General features: G+C 47.7%; 2 protein-coding genes across 2 annotated transcripts; both read left to right on the top strand.

Moving 5' to 3' along the window:
* Positions 1-6,752: 6,752 nt before the first annotated feature.
* On the top strand, positions 6,753-9,264 carry LOC117898178. Its single transcript, XM_034807386.1, is given in 3 exon segments — positions 6,753-7,228; positions 7,285-8,756; positions 8,759-9,264. Coding segments are annotated over 3 exon segments (2,382 nt in total). The 5' UTR covers positions 6,753-6,806; the 3' UTR covers positions 9,247-9,264.
* Positions 9,265-9,447: 183 nt separating this feature from the next.
* LOC117897823 lies at positions 9,448-13,168 on the top strand. The gene is made up of 3 exons (XM_034806876.1): positions 9,448-10,166; positions 10,224-10,482; positions 10,545-13,168. The coding sequence occupies exons 1-3, from the start codon at positions 9,625-9,627 to the stop codon at positions 12,894-12,896; spliced, it is 3,153 nt and encodes a 1,050-aa protein (XP_034662767.1). The 5' UTR covers positions 9,448-9,624; the 3' UTR covers positions 12,897-13,168.
* Positions 13,169-20,165: the final 6,997 nt, after the last annotated feature.

Raw genomic sequence — 20,165 nt, 5'->3', positions numbered from 1 at the left:
TGGAGTTATCTGTTTCAATTACGCTCTTTCAGTAAGTAGAAACAAGATGTCAAAGAGAAATATATCGATTGCATTTGCTGGTAACAATATTTTGCATCTGCATTTTTGCTCATTCTGCCTGTGAAAACAAAAGCAATGTTTCGTTTTTCCTTTTTGGGCGATAGGTGGAAAACAAACGCATATTTGTACAGGCAAAATTGGATTGCAAAAACTGTGAAAATCCAAGCTGCTGTGCTATAAATGTTCGGTGTGTTAAATATGGAAATATTTGAGAATTTTCTCTCCATTTTCATCAAGAGCAGCCTTTGTACTCTGTATGAGTGGACTGGCAATCATCAAATTATCTAATGGACCTTGTGCAGCCACACAGCTTCGTCCCGGCCTCCCTCACTCGCTGTCTCTTGCTCCTCTTTTTTGGTCAGCAAAGTGAATGGAAGCCACTTAGTCCTCTGTTCCTCTGGCACTGCAGCTGACAGCTGGCTTTGCTGCATTAAGCGCTAAAAACTGTGAAGTTTTGTGCAAGTTTTCTGCTGCTCCTCCTAATCCTCCTCCTCCTCTCTCTGGGTGTTGGTCTTGTGGCAATATTTTTTAGGCAGCAATAAAACTTTGTCTCAGGCAACGGCAAGATAACATGTCAAAGAATGGCTGACACGCTCGAATATGAGAGCAGTCGGAGCGGAAACGAATTGTATACGTCCTGTATGGCTGTATCTGTTGGTGGCACCGTTCTGTCGATGTGCCATAGTTTAATGGCCACACAATTGACACAAAAGCTGACACATTCCCACATCTGAAGCGAACTGAACTGAAATGAACCGAAGCTCGGATGGGATGCCGTTGTGGCATTAGAGGATATTCCCCACGGGGTTCAGAGCTGCATTTCCGCATTATATGTCAAGCGGGAATGGGGGTGGCAGTGCCGTGCCCCACATGGGAGCATCGGTGTCTGCCATTAGTGGAAAATGCCAATAGGGAAGTTAGCAAATATCCCACAGTTGTCAGTGTAGAGTCTAGTCTCTGTGGAACATATCAGCTATGTTTTGAATTATTAATTATCAAATGTCAGAGGCAATTTATTCAAAGAGCAGTCCCACACATATCACGCACACTGAAACACTGAAACACTGAAACACAAACTGAAACTGAAAGAGACTCAGCCATGGGAATTCTGTACCTATATTTTAATACTCTTATCACTCTGTTGTACCTTACTGTGCAGATTGCGTTGTGTAAACTGTCCCTTCCATCCCACATAGACTTTAACCTAAATTGTGTAAATAACAAGCAGCGATTGTGTGTACTCACCTGCAAGAATATCAACCAAAGAACTATCAAAAACAAAGCTTAAATGTAAGCAAATTAAAGCGGAAACGGAAACAAAAACTACACAAAAACATGTTATAGATATTAGCTAAATGGCAAAGTCGTGTATCGAAGGACGCAACTAAATGTAGAAGTATGTACGAGTATGTAATGTATGTAAGGCCACTCTTTTGTACCTCTTGCTCTCCCACTTTCGAATTTACCAAGAAACCCTTGAAAGCGCTAAGTGAAACTTGAACGTTTGTCTAGCTCTAAGTAAACTTAAACCCAAACTAATAGCTACACATATAAATATACATATTTTTATGATAAATGAATGGGAATTTATAGCAAATTGAACGAACCCCTTTGGGAGCAGATACCCTACTTTCCATACTGCTCCTGCTCCCACTCCCACTCCTACTCTGTGGGTGTTACAATCTAAGAGTTAAGCTACAATTATGCTGAAAGCATTTAATAGTTTAAACAAGAACAACATAACATACGATACTGGTAATCCGAATAGACACAAATTAACTTGTAAATTATTGAATCTCAGCCCACACACACAAAAACAGACACACACAGAGTCGTAAATCAGAAAGCAAATCTGTAGTCAAAAATAGTAGTTCATTGTTGCTGTCTAAAGATACATACAATAGATACATGTGTGTGTACAAGAATTAAACTATAAATAAATGCAGTAAATCAGTAAGTCAGTAAATATATTTCAATGTGTGTGCGTTATGTAGCCCCCACAACTACAAGAGGTTAAAGGTTAAACAAAAACAAAGAATTCCAAAGAATTAGCGTAAATGTGTCTGTGTATAATCTGTATAACTGTCTCTATATTTCTCTGTTAATCCACCTAGCTAAGTTCATATGTGACCTCTCTAGTGACCCTGCACCTGACACACCTTGTGTGCTTTCATCTGTTCTGTATAAATTACTAAGCTCTGAGTTGGGTCTATCCCTCCCCAAGAAAATACCTAGCAAAGTGAGAAATATACTTAAATAAATACTGAAACATATTGATAAGCATGAATTTGGCTTTTAGTTAATTGCATTTTCCAGGCTCCCCCATCTTCAGTTTCTTTTTGGGAAACGGCAAAAGAAATTTTCAATTTGATTCAATTATTGCAGCAGAGTCTCTGCTCTCTTCATGGGGGGGTTTCTAGGCGCCAGGTAAGTGTTAGAGCATTTTTCCAAAATTAAATTCCCCCGCACCCCAACCCTAACGTATAGATATCGAAATGTCAGTGTCCATGTTGCTCGCGCTGTGTGGCAGAGAATAGTGATGGGATTCCTGGCGCAGCATGTGCAAGGAATTTCGAGTTCATTAAAAAAGAATTTTCCGCAATTCAATAACACAAACACACACAGAGAAACGAACCACAAACGAATATTATTTGTTTGGTTTGGGGTTGTGCCATGCTCCCCCCTACTAGTGGTGTGTGTGTGTCTGACTGTGTCTAAGGATGCACAGGCGAGCAAACAGACGGGCACAAACACAGACACAAGCACGTTCATTCTTGACTTGTCGGGCCTGAAGTTTTAATTTCCGCTTTGGCTGTCGCCTGCACAAAGTCACAAGCCATCGATAGTATCCAGTAAATATCGTCACTCTCTGCGTTAAGCTGTTGTCAAACGAAACGTTTTTCACCGACAGCTAATGGCAATCGTGGTAACAAATGGCGTTGTTACACTTTGGGCATACGACAGATGAATAAATACCAACCTGAAATGCAGCTTTCAAGGCAAACTGTGGGGACATGGAGCACTTATTATTCAATTTGTTCCTTTTAGCAATGAAAAAGAACCATTCTGATTAAATGTATTCAAATATCTATTGAAAAAACTCTCAAATGAAAGAGTCAAAATGTATTCCACGCGGAAAAATGTGTCTTGTGAGAGCACCTTTCATATTTTGTGGCTGTTATTATCTACTTTTGTATGGCATGTTATGTCAGGCAGCGGCTGTAATTTAAAATGATGTTTGGGTGCCCTTAACAATGGCAGCCTCCTCAATGCCGAGGACTAAGCAAAATGAAGTTCAAAAATCAAATAAATATTCAATTATTCAGTCGAGTTTCTTATCTACTTTTAGCGAATAAAAGAGAGTTTGGCACAAAGCTAAAGGGACACCGAACAGACAGTCGAGTCAATATTGAAATTTGCTTGAACATAATGCAGATACATCCTCAAATGTGTAGGTACATAGACTCGAGTGTGTGGGTATACAAATGATATTGAAGCATCTGGCAAAGGGCAAATAAAAAATAGATGAACTCACTTGCCGTTCCCCCTTATACAAGTATGTATACATGGATGTATGGGGGCACTGTATGTGTGTGTGGGCAGACAAATATCCTCGAGGCAGTCGAGCAAGTAAAGCGATGGGGGACCCACAATCCAGGACATTAAAATGAGCAAAAATGGTCATAAAAATCCCAACCTTTTGCTTATCTCCAAAAGGCAGAAAAATGCCAAAATTGAAGTCAAATTCTAATCGGGCAAAGCTAAGCTTGACAGCCAGACAGACAGGTACGAGTATTAGTCAAAGGAGGTCCTGCAAGGATACACGCTCAGAAAAAAATCAAAAAGAAAATCAATATGGGGTGAACTGCAGCTTAAAGTTTTGGGTGATGGAAAAGCTGCAGCGGAGAAAACGAACGAGGAGAAAGCCCTTTAATCCCGATGGCAGAGCAGGCAACACTTTGGCCTTTGGAGGAGAAGGCCTATCATCCGCCATGATGTAACACTTTGGATGGAACGAGTAAGTTCTTACTCTCTCAAAGACCTGAATCAGCTCCCTTCCAGCATCAGCATTCTGAGATTTATTGGATGGCAGAATTCCAAGCTCCAAGCACCAACTCCAGCTGCAGCTGTGAGGGATTTGCCAGCATATTTCAGACGCATTTAATGGCAGTGCTCATTTGTCTACCAGCAGCAAAAGCAGCAACACCACCACCGTCAGCCACATCAGCAATGCTCTTAGCCCAGAATCAGTGGGTTAGATGCAGCCACAGGCACACAGGCACCGAAAGGAGCAGAAGCGAGACGCCGAAGAGGTGCCATGTGCCATGTGGATTGTGCCTTGTACTTGTGGCGTATACGTAACGTGCGAAAACCGAACAAAAGAGCCAAAAAAAGCACACACTTGCACTAGCACTCTCGCACTCTCCCTCTTACCAATTACAAGTACTTGTGGAAATGGAATGTGGCTGTAAGACCCCCTGCCATTGCCACAGCCACTGTCAGGGCCATTGCCGACAGAGAATGCGAATAAGTTTTGCCAGCTTGCTGCTGTGGCAATATCTTTTGTTTTATTGTTTATCCAAAAGGATTTATTAAGCTCTACTTATGACCAACATGCCTCTGGCCATATCACACTGTCCCACACACACAAAAAAAGACAGAGACAGAGACAGCGACAGAGACTTAGATGGAGAGTTGGAGAGAGCTTTGTGTGTGTCTCTGCAAGAAATTCTAATTGGTTGGTTTTTTGGCTTAGCAAAGTGCTTGGCATTTGTTTTGAGTCGAGACATTAATTTGGCAAAGCAATTAAATTGCTGCCCCAAAACGAAGATGTGGAATCTGTGGCATAAATACGAGTATGCAAATATGGAAATGGGGGGACAAAGTGCATTGGAAAACTCACTCGAAAGTGATTCAGCAAATAAGTTATGCAATCTAATGCTGAACTTTGCACACTTCAGCAATTTGGTGCACCACTTGATGCAGATTCAAACTTGACAGTCTGACCAGAGACAAATTTCCATGTGGAGTTAGTTCTCTATTCACCACTCGATTGATACTCGATCGAAACTCTGACAATGTCGAAAATTGTTTTGCAATTGCTTTACATGACAAAATGGCCAACTAATTAAGAAGCCATTAATGCAACATTTCAGGCCAGAGCAAAGCCAATTGTGCCTGCCACAGGAAAATGTTGTCCAGCACTCGCTCTCTACGCCATTTTCACACGTTTTGTGGGCGAAGCGAACACATTGATGCAAATTCGGGCTGCAATGTTGTTGCAGCCAAAGCAGTGACATTTTCTGGCAAACTAGAGAAGTGTATACCCTAACAAGTGTGCGGAAATGTTGCATTTCCATTGTGCAAATGTATTCAGACTTTATTGGAAATACTCTCCTGTGGTTCATCGACTGGAGGATATCTGAAATTGGGTAATTCGAACTGAGAATAATACAAAATGATTTAGGAGACGGAGATTCAAAGCAGCTTTGGGTAAAACTCTCGCAGAACTTCAGCATTCCCATCGATTAAAGGATTCTCCTAACATTCCTAGCAGAAAACTCAACTTTGGGGTTTGTGGTGTATCCATCGATGAGCTCTCATCCTTCGGTTAGAGTATCGTTGGGTCCCAACTTGTTGTGGATAATTTATGCACGAGTGGCTTCCACTTGGCCAGCAGAGCCCGGCCAAACACTCGACAAACCAAACATATACATAGAAGCGAACTGCGCGTCCATGGAACCAATTTGATATTGTATGGCCAGCAGCTACCCCAAAAGCCACCCCTAACGGACCACCCCCCTCTGGATACCCACCCACTTGGCTGCACTAATTTGTATCCAATTAAATCGGCTTAGTTAGCCGGAGGAGTGGAGTCTATTCTGCTCTGTTCTGTTCTCCTTCCTCGGAAAATCGTTTTCGTTTTGCGGTTCAGCATTTTTGGACAAATTTTGAAATGTTTCCTATGCAAAACCTGCCACTCACCCACCCATTTTGCAAATTTGAATAGTTCGATGAGAAATCGTGGGACGTTGGGTGACGTGAGGGGGGGAAAGTGTGCAGAGGTGCAGCGGCTGCCAGGGCACCGATAGGCGTTAGACTTAATGCGCGAAATTTAATTAAAATTGAACTTAATTTAGATAAGCGTGTGAGCTGCGGGTCCCTAATATGATAAATTGTGGCACACTTTAGTGGGCGTGGCATGCCTTGCGTGCTAAGCCGCTTACAAAAACCCAAACACTGAGGGAAACAAACCCTCCACACTAAGGTGGGACACTGTCGGAGTATAAGGAGTACATTTTCTTGCAGTGCACTGACAAGCGGAGGTAATAAATTTCTGTAGGTTCAACGTAAGGGTGAAAAACTGAGGCAGTACTTGGGGTAATGCCCTCGCCGGTGCAACAGGCTAGAGAGTGTCCGTGAGGGGTTTGCTTCAAGTAATTAGAATAACATTTTTTTGTTGCCTTTGGCCAAGAGCCAGACACCCTCGACATTCGCTTGGGTTCGCTGTGGGGGCCAGCGGCTGGCTGAGAGGTCATCGAAGTTCAGCATTCAATTTGGAGCTGCTTGATCCCAGTTTGATTTTCAGCTTCGATGCTAAAGTCAGACATTCATTCAATAAATTGTACGGTATACTTTTACAATTTTCTTTTTACATTTTGACACTTGAACACATTTCGGGAATTGCATTCAAATTGCAGGGAAAAAGCTTTCCACATTCTTTAATTTAAATTCCGACTGCAGCAATGGCCGTCAACTTCCTGTGCGACATTGTCGTTTGCCACTTGGAGCTGCCCCATACGGAGATCCGCGAACCAAAGCACCTGCAGGTGGCCGTGCACTTTGGCAAGGTGCCCCTGAGCCTCACCGCCAGCTGCATCAACGTGCGGGAGTTCACGCCCACCAGTCAGACCGAGTTCAAGGACAGTGCCAAAGCGTTGAGGGAAACCCTGGAGGCCAATGGGCTGCCCATCACCGTGCGACTGGCTGCCAGCACCCTGGGCAGTGGCAAGGTGGAGCTCCCGCAGGACTTTACCGATCGCATCAGTGAGCAGATGGGCGACGTGATGTTCGGCGGTTCCTGCGAGCTGCGAAGCCGTGAAGGGGTTGTCGGCACCGTGGAAGTCATGCTGCGACTCACCATCAAGTGCGAGGATCCAAAAATAGAGTAAGTAGTGGGGGAGAGAGGTTTGCAGGGAGATTTTATTTACAGTCATTCCTTAGACCCGACACAGGCAGCAAGAGACGTCCCACGTGTGTCAATCTGGGACCGTCCATCAACCAGCAGGACATTATGTTTATGATTGGTTCCCCCGAAAGGTGTGAAATTCCTTCAGATCCATGCGACGATCAACTAGAGACCGAGCCAGGCGATGAGCGTCTTGAATTGGATCTCTCGCGCTATCGAAGCTCGAGACTGAACTCGAGGGTCGACTACGATGAGCCCGAGCCGCAGGAGAAGTCTTACTTCGGACGCCTGCGGCAGCTGACAGAACAGTATGGAGGCATCATTCAGTCGGTGGTCGATAGGGTCAAAGACCTTAAGCCATCCCCCTGTACGATGCGTCGACTCGAAGAGGATTCGCCATCTCGCAGGATGTCCGTTCATGCCCAAGAGGAACGCACTATACCCGTGCCACTGGGCGACACGGAGAAGCTGGAAATCAAGACAATCCGCTTCTGTCCCAGGTGTCTGCACTCCATGTCCTGGCTGCCCAAGTACGCCGCGTGCCACAGCTGCGGCACGAAGCCAATGCCAGTGCTGGGGCCGCGGCACACGGTGGAGCTGACAGCGGACAAGATCATCGAGGAGCAGCTGCGCAAGGGAAAAGGCAACTCAGAGAATGAAGATTTCTGCCACGATCCCTGCGACAAGAAAAAGCAGCAGATGGGTGGGGCCGGGGACGGGGTCGGTTGGAGGGCCAGTTGCTGCACCTGCACGAGCGGCAAAAAGTGTGTCCGCTGCCGCATAAGGAAACTTTGCGAAGATTTATTTCAGCCACAGGAAAAGACCGAAAATGAGTGCCCCAAGCCGCAGACGGGTCAAGATTTTGCGGTGATCACTGGTCCCCCGGAGAATTGTCGTCCGTACCTCACACGCGTATTCTCCGAACTCATCAATCTCTATCAGATTAACGCTGCTCGGAAGGCCAAGGAACTGCAGGCGCGCTGCACTCAGTCTATGCCGACAATGCCCAGGCCCAGCAAGAGAAAGTTAGAGAGGGAGCAGGCGGCCACCGCGATGCACCGAGGTGTCTCCGTAGGTGCCTTGGAGGAGCGCCACAAGTCGGGCCACAAAAAGTGTCTGTCCGGCGATAGAGTAGTGCCACGGCGCCACGGCTGGGGCTGGATGAACACCGATGAGGCACGGAAGCATGGCTGGCGTCCCGGTGTCATTGCGCGATCCACCAGCAGAGTGATGAAGTTCTTCCTGGATCAAGAGGCGCACCGGAGTGGGTTTAGCGTGTGCCGGGAGCTGGCAGACAAGAACAAGGAGATGGAGCTCCAAAGCCAGTCCGTGCTGAATGTGTGCAAGCGGAACCACGAGATCTTCGTGACCCTGCGCCCGCTCAGCACACTGGGAGTGGAGCAGCATCCCATCACCTTCAGAATCGTCAAGAGCGAGCTGGCCCGGGCTCTAAGCGAGCTCAAGCGACACCTCAAGGCGAAGGGCTTCGAGAAATGCACCTGCCACCAGAGAGAGAGCCCTGTGCCGATCGCCTGATCCTCACGGACACCAGTGACAGCGAGATGGAGTTCGAATTTGATGTCACGCCACCCGCGGGCACCCACAGGCAGTCCAGGAGGAAGAAGCGCACCTTCAACCACGGGACACAGACGAGCAAGAAGGACCAAGCGCCGCCTCCACCACTCTACCCCATCCAGCAGAGTCGGTACTGGCGCGCCTTCGACTGCGGAGTGGGTGAACGCTACATGGGCACTGCCTTTGGCGACCATCTGGAGACTGCTTTCGAGGACGGTGTCTTTGGCTACCTGGGTGGGGGCCAGCACGGCGAAGCGCCTACGCGTAGGCATCCCAGAGTCTGGGGCACAAATCCAGCCGCCCCCCTGCGCCTTGGCCGGGGTCGCAACGAGGACAACTTCAATCGATTTAGTGGCACAGCCTGGCGCGGCTTAGCACGCAGAGTAATAAGGAAAATGCGAATTGCGGCTAAAAATAAATAAACAGTGAATAAGTAGATATAAAAGGAATTTGTGGCTTGTTTTTTTGGGCAAAGAGGGATTACAGTGGCTGGACTAGGGACTGGGCAGGCTGAAGCTGAATCGAAGTAGCCGCATCCTAAATGCTTCCCAAACTGTCAACTCAGAGATTTATTTAATGAAAGTTCAGTTTGTTTTAACGTTCGCAACGTAGGAAACATCGAAACGTCTGTTTAGTATATCAGTTTTATCATAGTAGTGTATTAAGTCTCTTAAAAAAAATTATAAAGTAAATAAAAATTTAAGCACACCCAAAAAATTACACAATATCCCGGAGTGCAACAGAACCCTCTCTCAGCTGAACAAAATTCTCGATTGACAGCAATTAAACTCTAGTTAACGATGGTTAATGTTAAGGTAGGAAGGCCAAGGGCCAAGTCTATGATTTTGTTATCTGCGCCAGAGCCCGATCCCGCGGACGCTGCGGCCCCGCCAGCCGAGCGGCCAAGGCAAACGATGGCCCAGCCACCGCCAACATTTATCTTTGACGTTGTGGTGACCAATCTGGAGGCAAAGGGCGTTGAGATCAGCGATCCTAAGCGACTGGCCATCGATGTGAACTTCAATCGCATGCCCTTGACGCTCACCTCGAGCCGCATCAATGTCAACGAGTTCAAGCCGGGCAGCGGGTTGGAGTTTCAGACAACGCCCAAGAACCTGCGAAAGACAATCGAGGAGTGCGGCATGACGTTCGTGGTGAAGTACATGGATCGCCCAGTGGGCAATGGGCAGATATCCTTTCCAGCCATGGTCACGGAGCGCATTGACACTGAGATGAGTGACATCATCCATGTGGACACGTGTTTGCTGGGCAAGGCAGGGGAGCCGGCCGGGCAGCTGGAGATGCTCTGTCGCCTGGTCATCCGCTGCGATGACCAACCAAAGTAGGTCAACTGAGACACCCAGGGAGATCGAATGCTAATCCTTTCTTCCTTCCGCAGGGTGGGAGAGAGCGAGTGCAAGCGGAACATGGACAAGAGCATAAATCCGCAGGACATCATGTTCGTGATGGGCGAGTCGCAGCACTGTCCCAGTCCCAGTCCCTGCGATCCCTGTCTGGATGCCCTCGATTCAGAGCCGGGTGATGAGCGCCTGCGCCTGGATCTGCAGCGATATCGCAGCCAAAATGCCGGCACCTTCGATCCCAACAAAATGATGACGGACAGGCCATCGGGGATTCCGGCATGCTGTGAACTAAAGGTGGGTTGTGCGAGGTGGGATGTGATTTTCCATTGATAATTTCCACCACAAATACTCTACAGAAAATGGCCGTGGAGTATGAGCAGCTGATTGACTCCATAACCAGAGCCACGGGCAGCGCACCGCCTCCCAAGCCGCCGTGTCGCAATCCTGAGGAGTTCGATATGAGTCCATGCCGAGACACTCACATGCCCGTGGACATGAAGATGCCGGGAGAGCCCCATTTGCCCTGCTTTACGTATTTGCCCAACCGGCAGAATCGTATCCCAATGCCCATTGCAGACTGCGACGGCAAGAAGCCGGAGATCAAGCCCATCCGTTTCTGTCCCGTGTGCCTGACCAACATGTCGTGGATGCCAAAGTTCGCTTCCTGCCCCAAGTGTGGCATCAAGCCGATACCCGTAATCGAGGAACGGCACAAGGAGAAGAAGCTGACGGCAGATCAGATTCTGCTGGAGTTCCTGGGCAAACCGCCGCCAACCATCGACGATTACTGCGTGGATCCGTGCGACAAGGCGGTCAAGGATAAGGAGGCCGGAGGCACCGACGAGTGTCCACCCTGTCGCTGCACCTGCAAGTTCGGGAAGCTCTGCGCCCACTGTCGCATCAGGAAACTGTGCGCCGACATCTTCAAGTCAGACAAGGTGCAGGCCAAGTGCCCCAAGGTGGAGCCGCAGCCAACCGAAGACTTTTGCGTGGTGAACAAGTCCAGCAGCGAGGACTGTCGACCGTATCTGGCCAAGGTATTCTCCGAGCTGCGCGACCTCTACGACATCAAAGACACCAAAAAGATGTCCGAGTTCGATGAGAACTGCGAGCTGAAGAAGAACAAGGAAGAGGAGCCCAAAACGCCGGACAAAGACGATCGCAAGAACGTCCCCAAGGAGAAGATGCAGGCCCCGCGGAAGCCTCTGCACGTCCCAAGCTGTGCCAAGCAACCCACCAACAGCCGCACCGTGACCGGACGCCACAAGCATTGCGTTCGCCAGCCGGGAGGCGTCTCCAGGAACCACGGTTGGGCCTGGAGCAGCAGCTACGAGGCGCGCAAGATGGGCTGGCGACCCGGCGCCATACGTCGGCCCATCAAGAAGCTGATGAAGTTCTTTCTGCTGGACTCCACCCGAGAGTCGGCCTTCCAGAAGTGCAAGACAGCCGAGGCCGAGGAGCTGGCCAAGGAGCTGCAGCAGCCGGTGCTGAATGTGTGCAAGAAGAACGGCGAGATCTTTGTCACTCTGCGACCGTTGAGTACGCTCGGGATGCGCCAGAAACCCATCACCTTTCGGGTGGTCAAGAGCGAGCTGGCGGTGGCGCTGCGCCAGCTCAAGCGGATCCTCAAAGAGAAGGGCTTCAGGAAGTGCACCTGCCGCCAGACGCTGATGATGTGCACCTGCCGCAACACCATGGAGAAGCAGCAGCTGTTCCGCGCCCTGAACAAGGAGTGCCAGCGCCACTGCATAGCCCCCTGTGCCGATCAGCTGATCCTCACGGACACCAGCGAGAGCGACTTGGAGTTTAACTTCGATGTGACGCCCCCAGCGGGCACCGAGCAGCCGTACCGTCGGCCCAAGACTCGCACCGGTAACCGAGGCACTCAGACTAGCAAAAAGGACAAAGTGCCGCCGCCGCCCAAGTATCCTGCGAAGCAGAATCCCTACTGGAGAGCGTACAACTGTGCCGCTGGCGATCGGTATGTGGCCACGGCCTTTGGCTCGCCCGGCGAGAATGTCTTCGAGGATGGACTCTTTGGCTGGGGTGGCGGTGGACCACACGGTGCGTCCGCCCAGCCTGGGGGCAGGCCGAAGCCGCCAGGCATCTGGGGATCCGCTCAGGGTGGCCCGATGCCGGCGGGGCCAGGAGGAGCCAGTCGAGGAGGTCGTGGAGGTGCCGCTGGCGGTGGTGGGGGTGGAGCAGGAGGTGGTGGCGGTGGTGCAACCGGATGGAAGGGATTCCCAAAGGGTGTGGCTGCCAAGGTGGCCGCCGCTGCTGCAGGCGGAGGTCTCAAGGGGACACTAGCCTCAGTCGCGCGTGGAGGCGGAGCAGGCGGGGCAGGAGGAGGCGGAGGTGGTGGTCCCATTCCTGTGAGAATGCCACAGCGCTATATAAAAGCACAGCAGCAGGCGGCCAATGCTGAAAAGGAGATGAAGCAGAAGGAAGTCGAGAAAAAGAAGAAGGGCGTGGACATGATGAAGTACCTCCAAAAGACGGGCGCACTCTCCAAGCCCTGGAACCCAGCCGATGGCAAGGGCCCGAAGGGCAAGCAGAGCGGTCCAGTCCTCGGCCCCGATGGCCTAACCGACGCCCAGCGCAAGCGACGCGCCCTGCTCGAGATGCCGCCGCCGCCACTCGATTCGATAACACGTCGGGGCAAGCCCTTCGATCCCTGTGCCGCCTACTACTGTGGCTACTACTGCTAAGTGTGAGTCCACTCCCTGCCTTCCTCTCTCTTTTGCAACATTGGGCAGCATTTCCATTTGGTGTGAAATTTTATTTGACACTTTTTCCACGCCTTCATGAAAAATTCAGCAAGTGTGTGCTTGGCGTTTTGTTGTCGCTCTGATCAACCCAAGACGATTCGCTTCCAATTGACATCACGTCTTCAGCAAACGTGTACAGTGGCAGCCACCATCCACCTCCCCTCACTAATGCTGCGAAAATCCAATGGCATTAACAAATGTTATGTTATGTAGAAGAGAGATTGTAGAAGATACAGACAAACTCGTGTATAAAGCTTGTACATTATGCATGAAATATGGCAATTTCAATTAGTTTTTAGAGCCACAGACAGACAGACAGACAGACATGGGATTAAATTTTGTAAGCCCAACAGCTTGTTTGCAATATTATAACAGCATTTCGGATTTGCCAGTCGACATTGGAATTGGTAGGGAGGGGAGTCCTCGCTAGCAGCAGAGATTGCAAAATGTTGTCTGTGCAGTTAATTAAATGGCAGGCACGCACAGGACGAGAAGGAGACATGGATGAGGCACGAAGAAAACACAGGGGCGGAGCGGCACAACAGCTGCGCGGCACTTCATCAACGGAAATACACTCGGAGGAAATAGTGCAGAGTACAAAATTATATAAAATATATCCCATGTAAATCTAAAATAATGCCAGGATCTACTTTCCAGAATAAAAACACCATCCCTTCTACACTTTTGGCTCTTCTTTTACAACTTTCATTACATTCGCTCAGTGCACAAGGGCACCGCTCTACACCACACACGTTCCACGTTCCATGTTCTACGCTCTACGCATAGAATAACAGCATACATAGTATATTAATAGGGAATGCTAATGCTATGCAAAATACCTAAGCTGATTAGGAGATATGGGTTCCCTATGGCACTCAATGGGGTCATGCGTGCCCATTTTCGGGGGTAATAAGTGGCCCAGCTCCCACTATCGCTTGAGCATCATAACATGATTGTTGCTCTCGGCTCATGAAAATCCCTCAGCGCAGTTGTGCCCCTGAACACAGCTCAAGAGACGGACCTTCATGCGGACCAACGAACCATTGTAAATTGAGCCAATTTATTCGAGACGAGACGAGAAGGGAAGATAACAGAAAAGTTACGGGCTTCAAATTTGCACAAGAGGATGCGAAATTTTTTAATTATACAAATTACAGCAATTAAGTGGGGAATGGAAAAAAGCAAAAGAAAATAAAAAGAAAGATTCCTTTTCTTGCGTGTTCATTAATCAAGACAGAGATATCTTACCTGAACTGGAAAAAGAGCAAAGCGGGCAAAGAGAACCTTGAGGATTAGGCTACGGTTGGTCTTGGGATACCCAGAAACTTTGGTCACGATGATGGAAGAGATGCTGGAACTTTTAATGAGTGTATCTAAGAGTTGAACTGAGTTTTATGGAAAGTTTCGGCTTAAATGTTACAAATATTGAGTGGCATATTTCATCAAAGATTTCACATGAATTTCCAAATGAGTTTCGTTGCAAATGGGAATTCGACCTGCACTGCAATTAATTCTTTTTCCACTAAGACTTCCCTCCTTTTTTTACCATACTCCGACATAACTTCTTCAAAGCAAATAAGTTCACTCGAATTTTGTTTAAATTTAAAATAAACTCTGAAATTCCAACCCAAAAAAACTCCGCAATAAAACGTTTCTTCAGCAAGATAAAACTCACAAAAATAGCCAACAAAATATCGTCTGATATATCGCACAACAGTTTAAAGTTCCGTTGCGGAAGTATTTTATGGGACACTTAGCACAGGCGACGGGCGCACATTTATTTTTGGTACTGCACCAGATAGGCATGAAAATATTTCAAAATTGTGACACAAACTTGTAGCTGCGAGCGAGGTACCACTGCACGAGGATACACTGATGATTAAAATATTCGAAATTACGATTTGAGGCGGGATGCCCCAGGATGCCCCAGGATGGCCTGCTGTGCATAATTAAATGAAAGTCGGAGTAGGGTTGAAATTCTGGGAAAACTCTGTTGAATATTTCATTTAATGGGATTTTTAATTTGACGCTTTAAAGTCAGCCAGCCGGGAAAGAGCAGAGGTGTGGGGTAAAGGTGAACGCATTTTGGCACTCCATAAATCAAACAGGAGAAGAGAACCCTCCAGCAAGTGAAACGGTTGATACCCTGGGCCAGGCTTGAGAGAGGGAATGGCAATTACCAGAGAATGTAAAAATATTTATTTAGTGAGCTTGACCTCCGGTCGGGTGCTCCGGTCTCCTCGAAGGACCCAGGAGCCAGCACCCTCGCCCTCGCCCTTTGCCGGCCATGTCAGTGGCCATTCGGTCTGGCAGTTAACATCCGTTTCCGTCAGCACAAACAAAGCTTTTATCGGACATAAAAGCGTGGCGAGGGCGCAGGGCAGGCAACTGGCCAGTCTCGGGCACGTCAGGGAGCGTTAAGAAAATGTTGTACACTGAAGTGAAGGCGAGTGGCTGTCCAAGACACTTTATCATCATTTGTCAATTAGTTGCATTACCTTTAAAGCCGCCGGCAAGGAAGTCTTGGGACCGACAGGCCGCGGGCAGGTCCATTAGTAGCCGTGCCAACTTATTTGCTGCATAATTCATAATAATTATGCCGGCAGATTTGCGATGCCCCCCCGAAACTTTTGCAACTGTCCAAATCATTCGCCCTTTCCTCAGTTTCCCATTTTGGCCAACTTTACTGCGCCACTTTGCTGGCTCCATTTGCAATTTTGGAGCAGCTGTGCAGGATTTTAGATTCCTGACTGTCACTTTGCTGCCACTGCGGAAGCCCTGCAACACCTGCTGCAACATGGCAGCGTCTTTTCTGTGTCGCTTTAAGCTGCCATAATGCCACAATGGCCAAAAGCCAGCTGTCCTTTGTGCCACAATTGGGCTTTAATGAATATTCGATAGCAGCATTTTAATTGCCACACGGCGTCACCACGGTTGCATGCAGAGCCGCGCCGACACGCAATCTCGACTCTCAGCGCTAGCTGCCTCGCAACCGTTGCTCTAATTAATGCAGAAATCCGCTGCTCTGCGACAACGTTGCGTATGAGCAGCAAAGCAGCGACGACAACGCTGCGTATGGGAAACGACTTGGAAACGTAATCGGAGTAGCCTTCATGCGAGTCCACTCCGCTTTCAGCCAGAGTGGGTTCCATGGCCCCGCCCTTGCCCGAAAACAAACAGCAGCTTTACGATTCCATTAAAGGCTAAGGGAAACTGGCAACCCGAAAAAAAGAAAAGGGCATCAGCTTTCCCACACTGCGAGTGTGACTTAGTTTTGTACCCAAAAACTTTCACAACACAAAGGAAAGTTACCAAAACTCGACTCCCGAAATGAGCAGCACACACTCCCCCTCTCCCTCTCTCGCTCACAGTTATGTGTTTCCATTTTTCAAACTTGATTTGGGTTTGTGGCATTTTTGCTGGCAGATTTTAATTCGGGTTAGTCAGAGTTATGGCTCATTGGAGTGGATTATAGGTGCTCGAAACTCTGTCAGACTCTGTCAGGCAAATCAACTTTGTAGCACCATAATCATTGGCTTTTGTCAACTCGGAATCGTAAACAAAAACTCTGCTCTGCTCTCGAGTATCTCTCTCCGGCAGTGCAAACTATAGTAATCCGTAAAATAAAACTTTCTAGTTCAGAGAGTTCCCTCCTTCCCGAGAGTACCCAAGCGGTGGTGGAGTTCGGCATGTGGCAGTGTTCGGGTCCGTGCCTCCCAAGTATGCAATAAAATAAAATATTTATTCATGCATGCGCATGCAAACAAGTGCGCGGCAAATTTCGCCTGAATTTTATTTTATTTCCATGGAATAAAACCCCAAATAAAATAAACCCCCGCAGCAAGCACTTGCTTTGTGGCAGTTCCGGCGTTGCGTTACTCTATAAAGAATTTTGGAAACTTGGATGCAACTTACCAGCGGAAATTGAACAAACGCAAAGGGATTTAAGGTTGAGAGAAACCAAAAAAGTAAAGCTTATTTTGGGAACCACAGATTTAAGTTGAGGAATGATTAACTAATTAATGTTGGACACATAAAGTTCCAAAATGTACGGCCTGGAAGCAGAAAACCTGCATTACCTTTCTCCTGTTTTTATTATTCCTTCAATTCAAAACTTCCTCCTGTGGCAAAGCCACAACAAATTTATTTCTAATTAAAAAATAAAATAATACCCAGGACGCTTTTTAGTTTATAACAAAACTTATTTCCACCCCCTTTAGGCGACAAGAGAATTGTTCAATGTGCTGTTGATTGATTTACAATTTTACCCAATGCTTGTGTTTTCATTTGCTTTTTAGGGGCCTCGGGGGATAAACATTTGTCATCAGTTTATGGCAATAAAAGATTAAATGAATGGTGAAACGAGTCCAAATAATAAAAGTAGTAACAACCACCCCGAAAACAAAATAAAATATCATTTATGTAGATTTGTGTGCTTAATGTTTTTAGGGATGCCATGCGGTGGGCCCGGCCATCAAAAGATTTGCATAGAGCAATTAAAAATATAGAAACCGAAAACCAAAGCCTAAAGGCAGCTGCTACATGAAAATGAATTTCAATTAAATTAAAACCCCCCAACAAAAGGTCTCCAAAAATACAAGTGTCCAGCTAGCCAATAGAGATGAAAAGTTTAAATTCAATTAAACTAAAGTTTTGGCTCAGAGATAAATTCCTCAACATTTTATTTCCACTTGGACATACTAGTATGTGCAGCTATGATTGGATCGAGGACATTCGCTGCAAAGAGCACAACTTGGAAAAAAAAAAAATGCAGTCAACTTGAGTAAGGAATGATGGAAGATGGAAGCCAAGTCTTCTGCCCCAATGATTGTCTGGAGATGTAGAGATGTAGTTCCATCGCCTCCTCCATCGTGTACCACTGTCTGAGTGCGTTCGATGATGAGCCAATGACCATGAACTTTATGGACATTTTGCGGTTAAACCTTGTTTCTTTCTCCACTTTCTCTTTCTCTATGTTTGTGTGTTTGTGTTTCTGTGTGATTGGCAAACATTTTTGCTTGCTTGGAAAATATTTGTGCCACTAGAAGCGAAGCAATGTCTCCGCTTTTCTAGCTGAAATTTTGTGGACTGCAAGCAGCCGCAGGCGAACAAAATGTGCAGCATATTAAACACTTTCCCCCACACACTGTGTCGTCGCTGAGTTGATTTTCCATGGAGTCATTGAACCGAAAAGGGCATTAAGCTGCCAATTTGCATGACAGACTGCCAGCCAGTGAGTGCCAGTGATGGAAATGGAAATGGGATTCCCGCATGCATGAGGTGACCCAAGGTTAGGTTAGGTTGAGGCGGCTGTCGGGGATTGTCAGAGACCCGACACACTTAGGCCGGTTTCGGCCCATTGTGATACCGCATGTTTCGCTCCCTTCTCTCCCGTGAGACCCTATTTTATCCATTATCCCATCCGGATGCCCTTATGAAGCCTGCGATCCGTCTGGGACTTATTGTAGACATGTCCGAAATGTCATTTAGAAAAGGAGAGCCCAAGTATTGGAGTCTCCTTCTACTGAGAGCCGGGCAGGAGCAGAAAAGGTGTTCCACAGTCTCCTCCTCGTCCTCATCTCTACAGCTTCGACAGAAATCGTTATAAGGGGCTCCCAGCCTGTTTGCATGTGTGCCTATTAGCCAGTGTCCCGTAAGGGAGCGTATGACTGAGCTGCACCTACTCCTACTGAGTTTGCAGAGCTCATCGGTGCGCTTCCTATTTATGTTAGGCCATGTTTGCCGAGTTATGCGACATAGTGGCACAGTTTGCCATCTGTCATTTGTAAGTTTCTTAAAATGTTCTTTTATTCTGAGCTTGCAGGTGGCCATTGGCATACGAATATCCTCCTTATCATTGAGAAGGGGGATTGTTGTTCCAGCTCTGGCCAGCTCATCTGCTATACAGTTGCCTTCAATGTCCTGGTGGCCCGGGACCCATATTAGGCTGATGACGAACTGATAAGCCATCTCGTGAAGAGATTTGCGACAGTTCGCAACTGTGGCCGAGCTTGTCGTTATCGCATTCAATGATTTGATTGCAGCTTGGCTATCACTGTAGATGTTTATGTAAGTCGCTTCAGGGGTTAGTTCCTGAAGACAGCTCAGAGCTTCCTTGATCGCTATGACCTCCGCTTGGAAGACACTGCAGTGATCCGGGAGCCTGAAGGAGTAGCTTATATTCAGCAGTTCGGAGTATATTCCTCCTCCGACCTTGTTGTCAAGCTTTGAGCCATCAGTAAAAATTTGAATGGCTTCCTTTGGACCAGGCGGTCCCTCAAGCCAGTCGTTTCTGTGAGGGATGATTGTCTCAAAGGGGGTATCTGTATACTCCCTCGGAACGCAGTAGTCCGTTTTTGCAGGGACGATGTTGTTTCCATTTAGGATGGATGCATGGCCGGTGCGATGTGACACCCATTGGTCGGAGTCTCTGAGACGGATTGCTGCCATTTCTGCCTGCTCCTTACCTGCAAGGTCAGGGCTCTGCAGGCAAAGTATAGCATTTAGCGCATCCGTTGGCGTTGTGCTCAGAGCTCCACTGATGCTTAAGGCTGCAGTTCGCTGCACCTTGCTTAGTTGTTTTGTGATGGTCCCTTCGATAGGGCAGTCCACCACACTATGACTCCGTAGAGCAGTATTGGTCTAACTATTGCTAGGTAGATCCATTGGACTATTCTTGGGTTCATGCCCCATTTTAGCCCAATGGCCTTCTTGCAAGTGTAGAGGGCTATCGTAGCCTTCTTCACTCTGTCTTTGATGCTTAGGTTCCAGCTGAGCTTTTTATCAATTACCAACCCTAAGTAACTGGCACTGTCGCTGAAGGAGAGCCTGCATCCGTTTAGTATTGGGGGGTTGAGGGGCGGGATTTTGTATTTGTTTGTAAACAACACAAGTTCCGTTTTAGAGGGATTAATTCCCAGTCCACGCGACTTTGTCCATTCTGACAATCGTGCGAGCTTTGCGGTCATTAGTTCGCAGAGTGTTTGAGGGAATTTTCCCGAGAAGATAATGGCAACGTCGTCCGCGTATGCTACCACCTTGCAGCCCTCCCTTCCAAGTCACACAAGATCTTATTGACGGCTATGTTCCATAGAGGGGAGACAGGACACCGCCTTGCGGGTGCCTCTGTTGACATACCTTGACTGAGTGGACGATCCCATTGTTGATGTCACTGTCCTGCATGTGAGCAATTGATCTATGAGCATCACC

Source organism: Drosophila subobscura, chromosome O, assembly GCF_008121235.1.
Source record: "Drosophila subobscura isolate 14011-0131.10 chromosome O, UCBerk_Dsub_1.0, whole genome shotgun sequence".
NCBI classification, from domain to species: Eukaryota; Metazoa; Arthropoda; class Insecta; order Diptera; family Drosophilidae; genus Drosophila; species Drosophila subobscura.
The sequence above is the reverse complement of the archived record's forward strand: the minus strand, read 5'-3'. Positions and strand labels throughout refer to the sequence as shown.

What these genes read in the sequence shown, in the direction of transcription:
- LOC117897823 (XM_034806876.1), top strand. Translation starts at nt 9,625, where the DNA reads ATGGTTAATGTTAAGGTAGGAAGGCCAAGGGCCAAGTCTATGATTTTG. An exon ending in CGCTGCGATGACCAACCAAA is followed by an intron (nt 10,167 to 10,223) that starts GTAGGTCAACTG and finishes TTCCTTCCGCAG; the next exon opens with GGTGGGAGAGAGCGAGTGCA. An exon ending in CGGCATGCTGTGAACTAAAG is followed by an intron (nt 10,483 to 10,544) that starts GTGGGTTGTGCG and finishes AATACTCTACAG; the next exon opens with AAAATGGCCGTGGAGTATGA.